This window comes from Myotis nattereri, assembly GCF_964212035.1.
Source record: "Myotis nattereri genome assembly, chromosome: 8".
Lineage (NCBI taxonomy): Eukaryota > Metazoa > Chordata > Mammalia > Chiroptera > Vespertilionidae > Myotis > Myotis nattereri.
This window is the reverse complement of record NC_138083.1, coordinates 82238655-82252264: the sequence shown is the minus strand read 5'-3', so window position 1 is coordinate 82252264 and position 13610 is coordinate 82238655. Positions and strand designations below refer to the sequence as shown.

The following is a 13610-nucleotide window of genomic DNA, read 5'->3' as shown; positions in this document are numbered from 1 at the left end:
GGGCAGGTTGGAAATCAGAAGATGCAGTGGAGGATGGAAGGAACTGGCATGTTTCCCCCTCAACCTCATTGTTCTCTCTCTTCCCTACTCTGTCCAAGCCTGTTCAAGGCCTTCTTCTGTGCTCCGTTAGCACAGGCATGAGACAGATGAAGCGATTAATGGCTAATTAGTTGCTTAGAGAGCCTCGCGTGCACTTGGTATGTGATAAGGAAAATGCAGACAGCAGGCGAGCAGGCTTCAGAACGTCTTAGCCTCCCTCCGCCTTTGATTCCACCATTGCCCCCCTTCATTTTCAGCACATTGTGTTTACAAGAGACAATAAGACATGACCCGGAAACTTCCTCCATTTTCCGTTACCTCCTCTACACATTTTCTTACCAGTGGTTCTCAAAGTGAGGTGCCAAGACCTGTAGCATTAGCATCACCAGGAAACTTGTTAGACCAACTCCAGACCTCCTGAAACAGAAACTCTGGAAGTGGGCCCAGAAGCCCTGCCGATGATTCTGATGCCAATTCAAACTTGAAAACTGCTGATCTACACATACCCCTTCCCTCCTTTTCTCCTGATACAGCACAGAAGTGGCTGCTCCCACCATCTGGGCTCAGGATCCCATCCAGCTGCCTGTCCCCATTGTCTTGTGCACACTTCCCTTTTATGGGGATTTCTTCCATTACCATTTACGAAAACTCAGCTCCCTCCTGGCTTTAAATCGTAGCAGCTGTTGCTTCCCATCTCTACCTTCTCCTCTCCTTACAGCCCGGCTTCTTGAAGGAGCTGTCCCCACATCCTCACTGCCCCTGCCCGTCCCAGCCTGCTGGTCCTGGGGTTTGCTCCCTGCCCCTGCCCTCTCGGAGGAACCAGTGATCCCCTCGGTGTGAAGTCCAGTGGTCTGCTTCTAATGTTCCATTAGCACCAGTACGAAACAGAGGAATCAGTTACTAGTAATGGTTAAGAAATTGCTTAGCCTCACAGGCACTTGGTATGCGATAAGGAAAATGCAGGGAACTTCGCAGTTTCTAATCTTAGTTGACCTGTCTTTACCATCTTCTAAAATACTCTTTGTTGTTGTTGTTTGTTTGTTAATCTTCGAGGATATTTTTTCCATTGGTTTTCAGAGAGAGTGGAGGGGAGGGGAAGGGAGAGAAAAGAGAGAGAGAGAGCAAGAGAGAGAGAGAGTGAGAGAGAGAAACATCGATGTGAGAGGGACACATGGATTGGTTGCCTCCTGTACTTGCCCTGACCGGGGCCTAGATCAAACCTGAAACCCAGGTATGTGCCCTTGACGGGAATTGAACTCAAGACCCTTTGGTGGGTGGGTTGATGCTCTAAACATTGAGCACACTGGCCAGGGCTAAAATGCTCTTTTTTGCTTTACTTCCTTAACTTCACACTCTCATGGGAAAGCCTGGAGTAAAGCCATTTTTATAAGGTTTGAGAACATGTAAAACAATGCATGTTATAAAAGCATGCATGGGAATGATAAAATTTAGGACAATGGTTATGTCTGGGGAAGGAGGTGGGTGACAGAGATTGGAAAAAGCACACAGGAGCTTTAACAGAATCTGAAGCAAAGTTGGTCAAAATTCTTGACAAAGCTGAGTGGTTGGTACATGGGAATTCATTATACTATCTCTCTACTCTTGATTATGTTTAAAATTTTACATTGTAAAATGTGTTCAATATTTTAAAAATACATTAATATATTACATTCATTGTTGAATAGAATAGCATCCACTTTATAGAATAGCTTGATTTTCCAAAAGTTATTTGTTTACATTTTTAAAAAACTGTTGTTCAGGCAATAACTTAAAAAACCAGAACTTCAGAAGACAAGTGCAAGGACCCCCATGTACTCATCAACTAGCATCAACAATTATGACCATTTGACCAATCTTACCAATTGAATTCTTTCATGGGGGGGGGGGGCGGGCGAGGGAGGGGCAAAGTTTGGAATCTGAGGCTCTGGTAGGCTGCCTTGGTGGAGATGCCCCTCAGGCAGTTGGAAATGTGAGCTGGAATTCAGGTTAGAACCAGGGTGTCTGGATTTATCATAGCTGCTTACCTTCAGAATTATACCCCATTGTGTTTGTGTTAATACCATATTAGAATCCATCTGCATTCTTTGCTTGCTATAAGAGTTTATGAGCTTCCTTGATGGTGAGGGGAGTACCCTAAATGGACAATAAGCTTGCATACTTGAGAGGTGACACTGTTTCTTAAGTCATAGCCAATCTAGACAAATGGCCCCTTTCTCTGCATATGTATTCACCTGTGGTTATGTTTCTGTAGGCGTTGGAAGCTCAAGAATATGAACGAATAAACTTCTTTCGGAACGCATTGTGGTTACACGTGAATCAGCTGTCAAAACAGTGTGTCACCAGCGATGAGGTAAGTCAACGGCATCCATTAGCATGGAAAGAACTATAGACATTTATTAGTTTACTCCTCTCAATTGAAACACAGAGCGGTACAGTGACTTACCCAGGGCCACACAATTGGTTGATAGAAGGATCCAGATAAGCACCTAACCTGCCTGCCTCTTGGCCTATTTTACTGCTATGACTTTTTCTTTAAGAAATTCAGAGCAGGAGGGCAGAGAAAGGAGATTTGACTACAGTTAAATCTATGGAAGACAGAGATGTTACACCACGAATGTAAGTCCCAAGAGTCCCTCCAGGACAGCACCAAGTACTAGCAGCTGACCGATGCTCCAGCTAATGGTCACTCCAGGGTTCAGGATTTACTTCAGGGCATTCCTGGGCCATTATCCAAGTTTAATTTGTGCATAGTAATCCCCATGGGGAACCAGAATCTCAGAGGGGCCAGAATCAAGTTATCACAACCTTTGCTAAGAAATAGCCACTCTCACTCAGACGACACATTCACTTTAGAAGAACAATTAAACACAAAGAAAACCTGTAGGATGGAATGGAAGAACTTTTCTCCAAGTAATTGTCTTTGTGTCTCTGTGTGGCATTGGTCTTGGGACTTGGTATCTGTTTACTTTACCCCATCAATATTTTTTTTGAAATCTTTTCAAAATAAAATTTGGAAATGAGTCAGCCATATATCAAAGCCCCTGTTTTAATAAGCCACATCACAAGTTTTATGGAATCCCTCTTCCTTGATGTATCTTTTTGTTAGATGTATGAAGAAGTCCGTAAGAGTTTAGAGATGTGCAGCATCGAGCAGGACATTGAGTACTTTGTGAATCAACGAAAAACTGGACAGATGCCCCCAGGTGAATGGAGCAGCGGGGGCGGGGCTTCATTTCAGCAATTCTGTCCGTCTCTCTTGTCATATGTTGTTGACAGTGGAAGACGCCTGCCTCTTCATGTTTTGTTTCTTGATGCCTCTAGCACCCATCATGTATGAGAATTACTACTGCCCCCAGAAGAATGCAGCCCCACCAGGAAAGGCTACGGGGCCGAACTTAGCAAGGTAATGACCAGCTTCCTTTCACAGGAAGAAAAACACTTTTAATAAACATTTTTTGTCATTAGTGTTCTAAGACATTAGCATGGAAACACAGCTACCATTGCATTTGCTAGATTTTTGGACATAGCAATTTTAGGGCAAATGTGAAATGGATTTCTCCAGTCATAGCTCAAGGAGGACAATATCATGTCCGAGTGTGAATTTTATTATTCATGCATGAGTCCTATACCTTTCTCATAGCCTGCAGAGAGTAGGAGTCAGCAAACTCTGGCCCTCTGTGAGTCAGATCTGACCTGCCTGTTTTGGTAGTGCCTGTGAGTATTTTATGGTTGAAAAAAAATGGCAAGAATACTATCTTGTGACATGAAAATTATATGAAATTCAAATTTCTGTGTTTGTCTATAAAGTTTTTTTCTTTTACTTTTTCCATCACCATTTATACTCCTTTCCCCTCTTCCACCTCCACCTCTCCCCCTTAAGTATATAAAGTTTTTATAAAATATGCATTTACTGATTTTAGAGACAGAGGAAGGGAGAGGGAGAGACAAACATCGATCAGCTGCCTCCTGCATGCAACCAAGCCCCTACTGGGGATCAAGCCTGTGCCCTGACCGGGAATTGAGCCAGTGACCTCTGGTGCATGAGATGGCATCCAACCAACTGAGCCACGCCGGCTAAGGCTATATAAAGTTGTATTATAACATGACCACACTCGTTTGTTTACATTCTGTCTACAGCTGCTTTCCCACTAGAGTTGACTAGAGTTGCAGGAGAAGTGACTGAAGCCAGCAAAGCCTAAATCACTTACCATCTGGCTCTTGACAGAAAAGTTTGCTGCCCCTGACATAAAACATCCTGAGAGAAGAGGAACTTTTGTTTTATATACTGTACAGTCACCTTGAAGGCTAAGTTGTTGAATTTTCAATCCAGTTTTTAAAAAGATAATGGGGTGGGTTTTTTTGCGGGGGGAGGGAAAGATGGCATGATCATCATCATTATTCAAGACAGGTCATAGGAATTAGCTCTTCTAAGCCTCACAGTAAGGTGGGAGCTGTTTGCACTTCCCATTTCACACGCGAAGATGCCAGTGTACAAGATCAGGAAGTCTTGCCCACACAGCTGAGACGTTCCTCCTGCCAGCCTGGCTGCGGGGGCAGGGCCCTGTGCGTCTGACCCGGTGCATCTCGCTCCCCAGCAGAGCAGAATGTCTGCATCTTGCATTCCAGTAGTCAGTGCTGCAGGCCTTTGGCTTTATCGGAACTTTCTTGACCCTCTAAAGCAGAAGCCGGACCTGAGGAGAGAGTAAAATGCTTGTTGTGTGATGTAAAAAACTAGGAAAACAAGAACTTCTCTGAAAGACTTTGGTTTTCATTTCTTACAGGAGAGGACCTCTCCCGATTCCCAAGGGTTTACCAGGTATGCCAGCAAGAAAGGCCTTTGGAAATGCTTGTCAGGGTTTCTGTAAGGTTGAGTAGCTAGAATTGTGAAATAAAGGGAAAGAAGGGAATAATTAGAGTCAAATTTCTGAAACAATAAGTCTATATTAGAATCTTATGATAATGCTGTGTGTCACACAGAGGAATTTGGTAATTGTCTATTTTATAGCTATCCAAGAGAATTTAGCTCCTGGAGTGCCAAAAAAACTTCTTAGAAGGCAGTCTTACTTAAGAGATTATTTTATCTTGGACCATGAGAATGGAAGAGCTGAGTTAGCTTTGGATTATACAGAAATATAATTGACAGAAGGCATAGCTATCTAAAACCATTAACTTAATATTGTATGTTTTATGCATTGCCCATAATTGGATTTTTCACTAGTCACTGGTCTCCCCCCTCCCCCCCGCCGCCCCCCCCCCCCAAACTGTTACCATATCTCTGGGAGAAACATGCATTTTAGCATTTTTTGTTAGTTATATTCTTTGGATAATGAGGAGATCCTTGAGGGTAGGCACTTTTCTTTTTCCTGTACCACTCACAATACCTAACACAGTAACTGGGCATATAATAGGTACAGAACAAATATCTATTATTTGAATAAAAGAAAGATATACTTAACTATGTTCAAGGGAATGAGGGGAGAGACAGCTATTGCTGCATGGAACAGCTTAGCAAAAAGTTAGTAACTGGGGAAAAAAATTAATGGCTGAAATTATATCTTTGAAGAACATAAGGATCTACATTATTTTATTTCTTATTGTCTTATAATTACATGATAATGTGGGACTTATTTTTGTCCGTATTTGAAGATGACTTTACTGTAGGGGCAGCTAGCTAGACGTGGATGAAAAAGGACAAAATAATAATAATAATAGGAATTTCCAGAATATTCTCTGGTTTGTAGTTATGACTACCATTTGTGTGCTTTGTTGCCTTCTTACAAAAGGGCAGTCATAGAATCTTTGAGTCAAGTGCCTTGATTTGAAAGGGCTAAGATCCTATGAAAAAAATGTTGGCTTCATGTTGCTTTGTGTTTTGCTCTTTGCAGATGACCCAGCTTATTCTTCGGTTGATGACTATAGTTTGATCTACCAGTAACATCAATGGTAAGAGCCATTAATTTTTACGTCATCAAGTTACATTTAGACTGGTGATAGTATTTTTGAAGCCTTTGAGGCTGTTTTTGTTTTTAATCCTCACCAGAGGATACCTTTTTTCCATTGATTTTTTTAGAGAGAGGGGAAGGGAGGGAGAGGAGAAGGTGTGGAGGAGGACAGAGAGAGAGAAACATTGATTGGTTTGCCTCCCACACCTGCCTTTGGGCCATGCCCTTGGTACATGCCTTTGGCTGGGAATTGACCCCATGACCTTTGGTTCCTGGGCTGACCCCATGACCTGCTGAGCCAAACTGGCCAGGGCTGATGCTTCTTTGTAACAGCACTGCACGCAAGCAAGTTCTTGCGCCAGGCATGCTGGTGGGTGTGGTGTTCCTGCAGGGTGACTTCTTTGGATCCCACCACTGAAAGGGGACTGGAGACCACTCCATACCTATTTGAGGGTAGTTTCCCTTCATTCATTATTCTACAACCCTTTATTTTGCTCTCATTAAGCTCTTTGTGGCTATTACTCACCTACATTAAAAGCAATGCTCACAAGCAAATCACACGTGATCTTCACCTTTTCAGTCCCCAAAGGGGAAAAGTCACGTAAAAAGAAGTCAATAGAAATAAGGCAAATATTAGTACACTCACTAAACACATAAGGGCATCATAGGGGTCATCCTGCACCAGATTACTACTGCTCTGAACCAGCAAACCACAAGGATTCCTCGAACAGGACTACTAAGTCAACCATTGCTGCAAAGATGACTCATATTCTTTAGCATTCAAGTGCTTGCAACATGCCCCAAGTCACTGTCAGTCTTCACAAATATTTTGAAATGCCTTTGAAGCCAAAATAGCAATATTAAATGGAATTCCTCATAAAGTATAATTCTTTTAACCCAATCAGCCATATCTTGGGGTATGACGATATATATACATGTATATGAGCAAAGAAAATGTCTGAAAGGATATGTTCCCAAACAGGTGATAGTCTTTCTTTTTATTTGACCAGGTGTTTTAATTTGTCTGCAATGAAAATTTATTATTTCTTTAATTAAAAACTGTTTTTAAAGAATTGATCTTCTTTCCCTGGCCAGTGTGGCTCAGTTGGTTGAGCATCATCCCATGCACCAAAAGGTCACAAGTTCGATTTCTAGTCAGGGCACATGCTCTGATTGTGGGCTTAATCCCCAGTACGAGGCAGCCAATGGATGTTTCTCCCTCTGTTTCTTCCTCTTTCTCTCCCTCCCCCTTCCTCTTTCTCTAAAATCAATAAAAACATATTAGAAAAAGAGTTGACCCTCTTGCACAGTTTGTCCTTTATCTATTTATTTTTATTTGGCCAACACAGATTTGTTTCTCATCCCAAAATATACAATTAGCATTGACAGCTTCAAATACTCTTCCTTCTATTTCTTTTGCATATTTCTGATCTTAGTGTGTTCCTGGGAATGAGAGGAGAGGCAGGTAGGATGCAGGAATGGAAGTGGAACAATCTCTCTGCCCCCTTCCTGGTTTTGTGTACAGCATAGTGGTTGGACAGTCATATACTGTACATAGTGTTCCCCCTGATATTTCAAGTACCCACCTGACACTGTACATAGTTGTTACAATATTGTTGTCTATATTCTCTATGCTGTACTTTACATCCCCAAGACAGATAACTTTTGAATTAAAAAATGTTGATCAAAAATATAAATACATGTATTATCTTATATAATAAAAGGGTAACATGCAAATTGACCGAACGGCAGAACAACTGGTCGCTATGATGTGCACCGGTCACCAGGGGGCAGATGCTCAATGCAGGAGCTGCCCCCTGGTGGTTAGTGCACTCCCACAGGGGAAGCACTGCTCAGCCACAAGCTGGGCTGATGGCTGGCAAGTACAGCAGCGGTGGCAGGAGCCTGCCTCTGTGGCAGCGCTAAGGATGTCTGGCTGTGACTTAGGCCCGCTCCCCAGGGGTAGCAGGCCTAAGCCATCAGTCAGAAATCCCCTGAGGGCACCTCCCCCCTCCAGTGCATGATTATTGTGCACTGGGCCTCTAGTTTACCATAAACTGATGAATGCTATTATCATATCTCATTTTTCATTTGGAATACCCATTTCTTACCATTTGTTTTCCTTTATTCATGTTGAGTAAAATCTCAAGGTAGGAGCAGGGTGCTGAGGTGAATGGTTAATTCAAATGACATTTCTTTGTTATTTTCTTTCAGAAAACAGCTTTTTCTGGCTGGTGCTTCTCTGGCATGGAAGGAGGCACTCAGAGAAGCCATATCCATAGAAATTATGTCAATCATGAGGACTTTGAAGTGAACCCTGCTGTAATTCTTTGATATTTTAAATTCATGGTAAACATTTAGTTTAACTTAGCTAGTAGAGTTCTGCAGTTTCTAAAAGAAGTCGACAAACTGGCCTAGACTCAAGAATGACCCTTCCCCAATCAGTTACTAAAATTGTGGATGAATTGCATTTCTTGCTTGATCCAGATCTGGAGCCTTGACTCTTGGGGAATGGGGAACAGGGATGGCTGGAGAGGTGTCTGAGCATCAGCCTGCACAAGAAGCTTCTAGGGCTCTGGGGCAGTGTGCTATGGCATTTCCACAGTGACACACTCTCAAAGGTGCAAGATTTAAAATCACCTTCCTTTTTGGCTGGAAGACTTTGATCATACTTTCTCATTTTACAGATGAGGAACTGAGACCCAAAAGTGTGAAATCAATTTCCTTACTGTTGTCCCAGCTGGCTCTGGACAGAACCAGAACTAGAGTGCGAGCTCAGCCCATATCAGTCTTCTTCTAACCCTTCCTGAGGCGCTGATGCTCATGTTGAAATGTAAGACGCCAAATGTTTTTGCTGGCATCTTCTCAGTTGGGAAAATTACCAGAGTTTAAATGTCAGATTTATTTTTATGTGACTTACTGTGTCTCCTGAACTACACAGCACCATATTTAATCGAATGAAGAAGCATCTAGTATAAAATATACTATTATATATACCACGAAGAAAGAAGGGTGGGAGAGAGTTGACAGTTAACTTGTGATAGTTAACTGGCCAAGCCCATTTGAATTTGAGATGCTAAAGTGTGTAAAGAAAAAAGCATATCCTAGAATCAATGAAATGTGATATTTTGACTATTAACTGAAGAGAAATGTAGAGTTACAAAGCCAGCCCTCAGTCCCGGGTCTTCTTTAAAGCATCAACCTTACCCTTTCACAAAAACCCCGGGTCTTCTTTTGTCCCCCACAAGCAACAGGGAGATTATGTTCCCTTTGTACAACACTCGCGCACTGAGAAAGCAGTTCATGTTAGTTCATGACAAGTTAAAATAGCACCGGTACTTATTCAGTATGTCGTAAAATCCCATTCCCACAAGGCAAATGTTGTCCTCCCCTGCGCTGTGCAGTGGCTTTCCCAGAGCTATGGGCAAGTTGATAGAAGAAGCCGGATTCTTTTCCCTCTTTCCATGTAAGGTGCTATTGAAGGTGGCAGCTTCTTGTCATGACAGGAAACTTGCAGCAGTTGGATATCCTTTTGAGAAATTGAAGTTTGCAAAGGGCCATCGACTTCCCCAAATTGAACGGTCTCAGGACATTTTCCTTTGAACTCAGCACATCCTAAGTGCTCTATTTATTGTGGGCAACGCCTCAGGGATTTCACTTTTCTGTTAGTAAGTGTGACTGATGTAAACGTGTTTTATGAATTGACAGTATTTTTATTTTAGTTGCTCTTTCAGTTTGATAGAAGTGAAATAAAGGTTCTTGGTGATTTGGGACGTACTTTGCACTTTTGTTTTAATCACATCTCTCTCCCAAGTGCTGTTTGACCCTTTGCCACACTTGCTCTGGTTAGACTACAGACGGACAAACTGCCGTTGAGGGAGCCCAAGTGCAGACTGGTGCCATGCCACTTCCTACTAATCCTTCAGGTGCCAGCCTCAAGGCCACTTCCTTGGGGACCCCACTGCTGTACCCTTCCTCCTTCCCACATTTTTCTTGTTATTACACGATTCACTCTTGAAATCAGTTGTTCAAGGTTGGGCTTCCCTCCTAGACCGTAACCTCTATGAGAGCAGGGCCCCTTTCTATCCTTTTTCCAGCTGCATCCTGAGACCGTGACACATATTAGTAAACATGAAAGAATAGTGACCTAGAAGAGAACATGCCAGTGGAGAGAGAAATAAAGAGTGTAAAGGGAACAAAGCCAAATACATGTTAAATTTAGTAACTATGAGCTACTCTGCTGACTGTTGGTATCTTTTTCTAAAACATATATTTTTATTGATTTCAGAGAGGAAGGGAGAGGGAGAGAGAGATAGAAACATCAATGATAAGAAAGAATCATTGATTGGCTGCTTCCTGCACGCCCCACACTGGGGATTCAGCCCGCAACCCGGGCACGTGCCCTGACTGGGAATTGAACTGTGACTCCTGGTTCATAGTTCGATGCTCAACCACTGAGCCACGTGGGTTGGGCTGACTGTTGGTATCTTAAATGTGCCTGCAAACAGTGTAGAAGTATATATAATAAAAAGTTAACACTCCTCACCCTAGAGTTAACCATTATTAACAGTGCAGTGTACTTCCTTTCACACGTTTTCTACCCATGTACAAATATCTGAAACTAGAGGCCCAGCGCCTGAAATCACACAAGACCCAAACCACCCTGTGCGAGCTGTGGGACCCCAGACCTGCCCTGCACGAGCCGCAGGCCCCGCCTCTACCGTGCGAACCACAGGCCCCACCTCTGCCACACCAGTCCTGCCAGCCCCGCATGAGCCCCACCTCGCCGTGCAAGCCGCAAGTCCTGGCCCCGCGAGAGGTGCTCCATGCACCTTCTAGTGACCGGTTGTTCGGTCATTCCGCCATTACGGCATCACAACCACAGGCCTTTTATGATATAGATAGCCAATGTCTATGCATATATTACTGGTGACCTTTTTAAAAAAATATATTTTATTGATTTTTTACAGAGAGGAAGGGAGAGGGATAGAGAGTTAGAAATATCAATGGGAGAGGAACATTGATCAGCTGCCTCCTGCACACCTCCTACTGGGGATGTGCCCGCAACCAAGGTACATGCCCTTGACCGGAATCAAACCTGGGACCTTTCAGTCTGCAGACCGACGCTCTATCCACTGAGCCAACCCAGTTAGGGCACTGGTGACCTTTTCATTTATAAATCTTGGAGATATTTCCTTGTAAGGACATATAGCTCTACTTCATTTTTCCTTTAATTAATTAAATGTTCCATAACTTTATTTAAACCAACTTCCGATGGTCATTGTTATTTTCAATTTTTCCACTAATAAAAACAATGCTTACAAGTGACCATACTTACATATTTTTGTGCATGTGTGCTTCTGTATGGTAGATGCCCTTCCCCTGAATCCTACCATGATTCACCATAGATGAATAATAATTGTGATGCTTTATTTTTTTTTAAGTATATTTTATTGATTTTTTTTTCAGAGAGGAAGGGAGAAAGAGAGTGAGAGTTAGAAACATCGATTCAGCTGCTTCCTGCACACTCCCTACTGGGGTTGTGCCCACAACCAAGGTACATGCCCTTGACCGGAATCAAACCTGGGACCCTTCAGTCCGCAGGCCGACGCTCTATCCACTGAGCCAAATCGATCAGGACTAATTGTGATGCTTTAGATTAGAGTTTCTTACCATTCTACTTCCATAAACAGTGAGACCCTTGTTACCATCTTACTGGGAATGAATCTAATTCCAGTATCTGATCCTGACATCTGAGCTCCATTTCTAATACTGTCTTAGTTTGGGTTATCCCAGAAGGAGGCCTAGAGACAAGGACTTGAGATCAAACAGCCATCATCCCCTCATCCCCTTATCTAGGAAGTGAGTCCAGCGAACACGGGTGTTAAAAATGGGAAGTCAAAAAGGGAAGAGAAGTGAAAAATAGTGGCCACTGTGGGAAATGAACTGACTCCCCCCTGGGAAATAGCACAGAACACATGCCTCAGTTCTCCCACTGGCAGGTGAGGGAGCGGGTATTTAGTTTGCTAAAGCTGCTGTACCACAAATTAGGTGGCTAAAATGATAGACGTTTATTGCCTCACAGCTGTGAATTCCAAAATAAAAGTGTCGGCAGGGCTGGCTGCTTGTGTGGGCTGTGAGGGAGGGATCTGCTCTAGGCATCCTTGCCTGGTAGATGGCTGTCTTCCCGCTGTGTGTGTCTTGGTGTCCCAATTCCCCGCCCCCCTTTTATAAGGACACCAGCCGTACTGAACGAGAGCCCACCCTTATGACCTCATTTTGACTTGATTACCCCTGGAAAAGATCTTGTTTCCAAATAAAGCCACATTCTGAAGTGCTGGGGGTTAGTAATTCAACATATACATATTTGGGAATACAATTCAACCTGTAACTATTTATTCGCCAGCTCTCATCTGCCACTGGTTGAGCGTTGCTTTCAGTTCAGGGCAGTGCATTATTCCCCTGGCACTTTCAGCCTGTCTTACATTGACCAAAGAGAGCGCTGTGGCTCAGAGGGCTAGCTGCTGGAATTTGGGTCTGCATACTCAGAAATAAGTGCTTGGATACAAGCAGGACACCAGCAGTGTCTGATGTTTTGAGGGTGCAAATAACTGTTTCTATGACTCATTTAAACTTTTTTCTTAGGAAATAAAATAGTGAAAGGGAAAATAATAGGAAAATACAGTTTTATGTCTTTCTTCCTGTAGAAGTAAAAGATTAACAGAAGAGATCCGCTCTATACAAGTCTTTTTAAAAAATGTAGGTTGGATATTTTTGTTAATTACTTTCACTGTCAGCTAATTGTTTCAAGAAATGGAAATAATTTAGAAGTAACATGATTTTTAAAAATAATTTTTAAAATGCATTTAATAACAATGAATGATGAAATAATGCCTCACACAGAATAATATACAGGAAGTAATTAATTAGAATGAATGACTTCTTGGAAATTGTGTCATAGGAGGTTTCACCAATGGGGAGTTGCCACCAGATGGCAACAGAGATGCTTGGAATCTAATTTTCCCGAGCAAGTTTAAGAAAGGTCCGCCCAGGGCTCCTTCCTGGTTCAGCAGCTTTCACTGAAGCCCTTATGACAAGCGCTGTTCCAGTTGCTGGCTGACTTAGGAATCATGGTCATATTACATTTGGGGATGCCATAATATAATATGTGAATTATACTCCTTTTATGGATGTCTGGTTTTCATTTTTAATTGATTGGAATTTTTTTCTGAGCTTAAAAATTATTTTAAATTATGAAAGGTGCAATAAAATTAATATAACCCTTTGGAGGGCATTTTGATATTTACTAAAATTAAAAATGAGAGCTTTCCAACTTGGCCCTGGCAATAATGACTCCCACAAAGAAGGGCAGTGAGAAGAACAAGGGACATTCTGCATCAACGAGAGGATGAAGCTTCACCAAACAAGCTCTATATGTTGGTCATCTCCATATCTGTCCCCGCTTTCAAAAACCTCGAAACAGTTAATGTGGATGAGAACTAACTGCTAATTGTCGAATAAAATTATAAAACTGCCCAAAATAAAAATAAATGAGAATGTCTCTTTGAGCAGCAATGTAGGCATCTATCTTATAGAAGTACACATGCACAAAAATATGTAAGTATGGTC

At 42.4% G+C, this 13610-nt stretch overlaps 1 protein-coding gene across 1 annotated transcript in view; it reads left to right on the top strand.

Annotated features, from left to right (window-relative positions):
• Positions 1–9753, top strand: part of PSTPIP2 (proline-serine-threonine phosphatase interacting protein 2) — a 66713-nt gene extending 56960 nt beyond the window's left edge. The window contains exons 10-15 of the mRNA XM_081097820.1: positions 2291–2389; positions 3146–3242; positions 3361–3442; positions 4821–4855; positions 5925–5982; positions 8196–9753. Of these exons, the coding sequence (XP_080953946.1) occupies positions 2291–2389; positions 3146–3242; positions 3361–3442; positions 4821–4855; positions 5925–5974 (363 nt within the window). The 3' untranslated portion in view covers positions 5975–5982; positions 8196–9753. The remainder of the gene's footprint in view (positions 1–2290; positions 2390–3145; positions 3243–3360; positions 3443–4820; positions 4856–5924; positions 5983–8195) is intronic.
• Positions 9754–13610: the final 3857 nt, after the last annotated feature.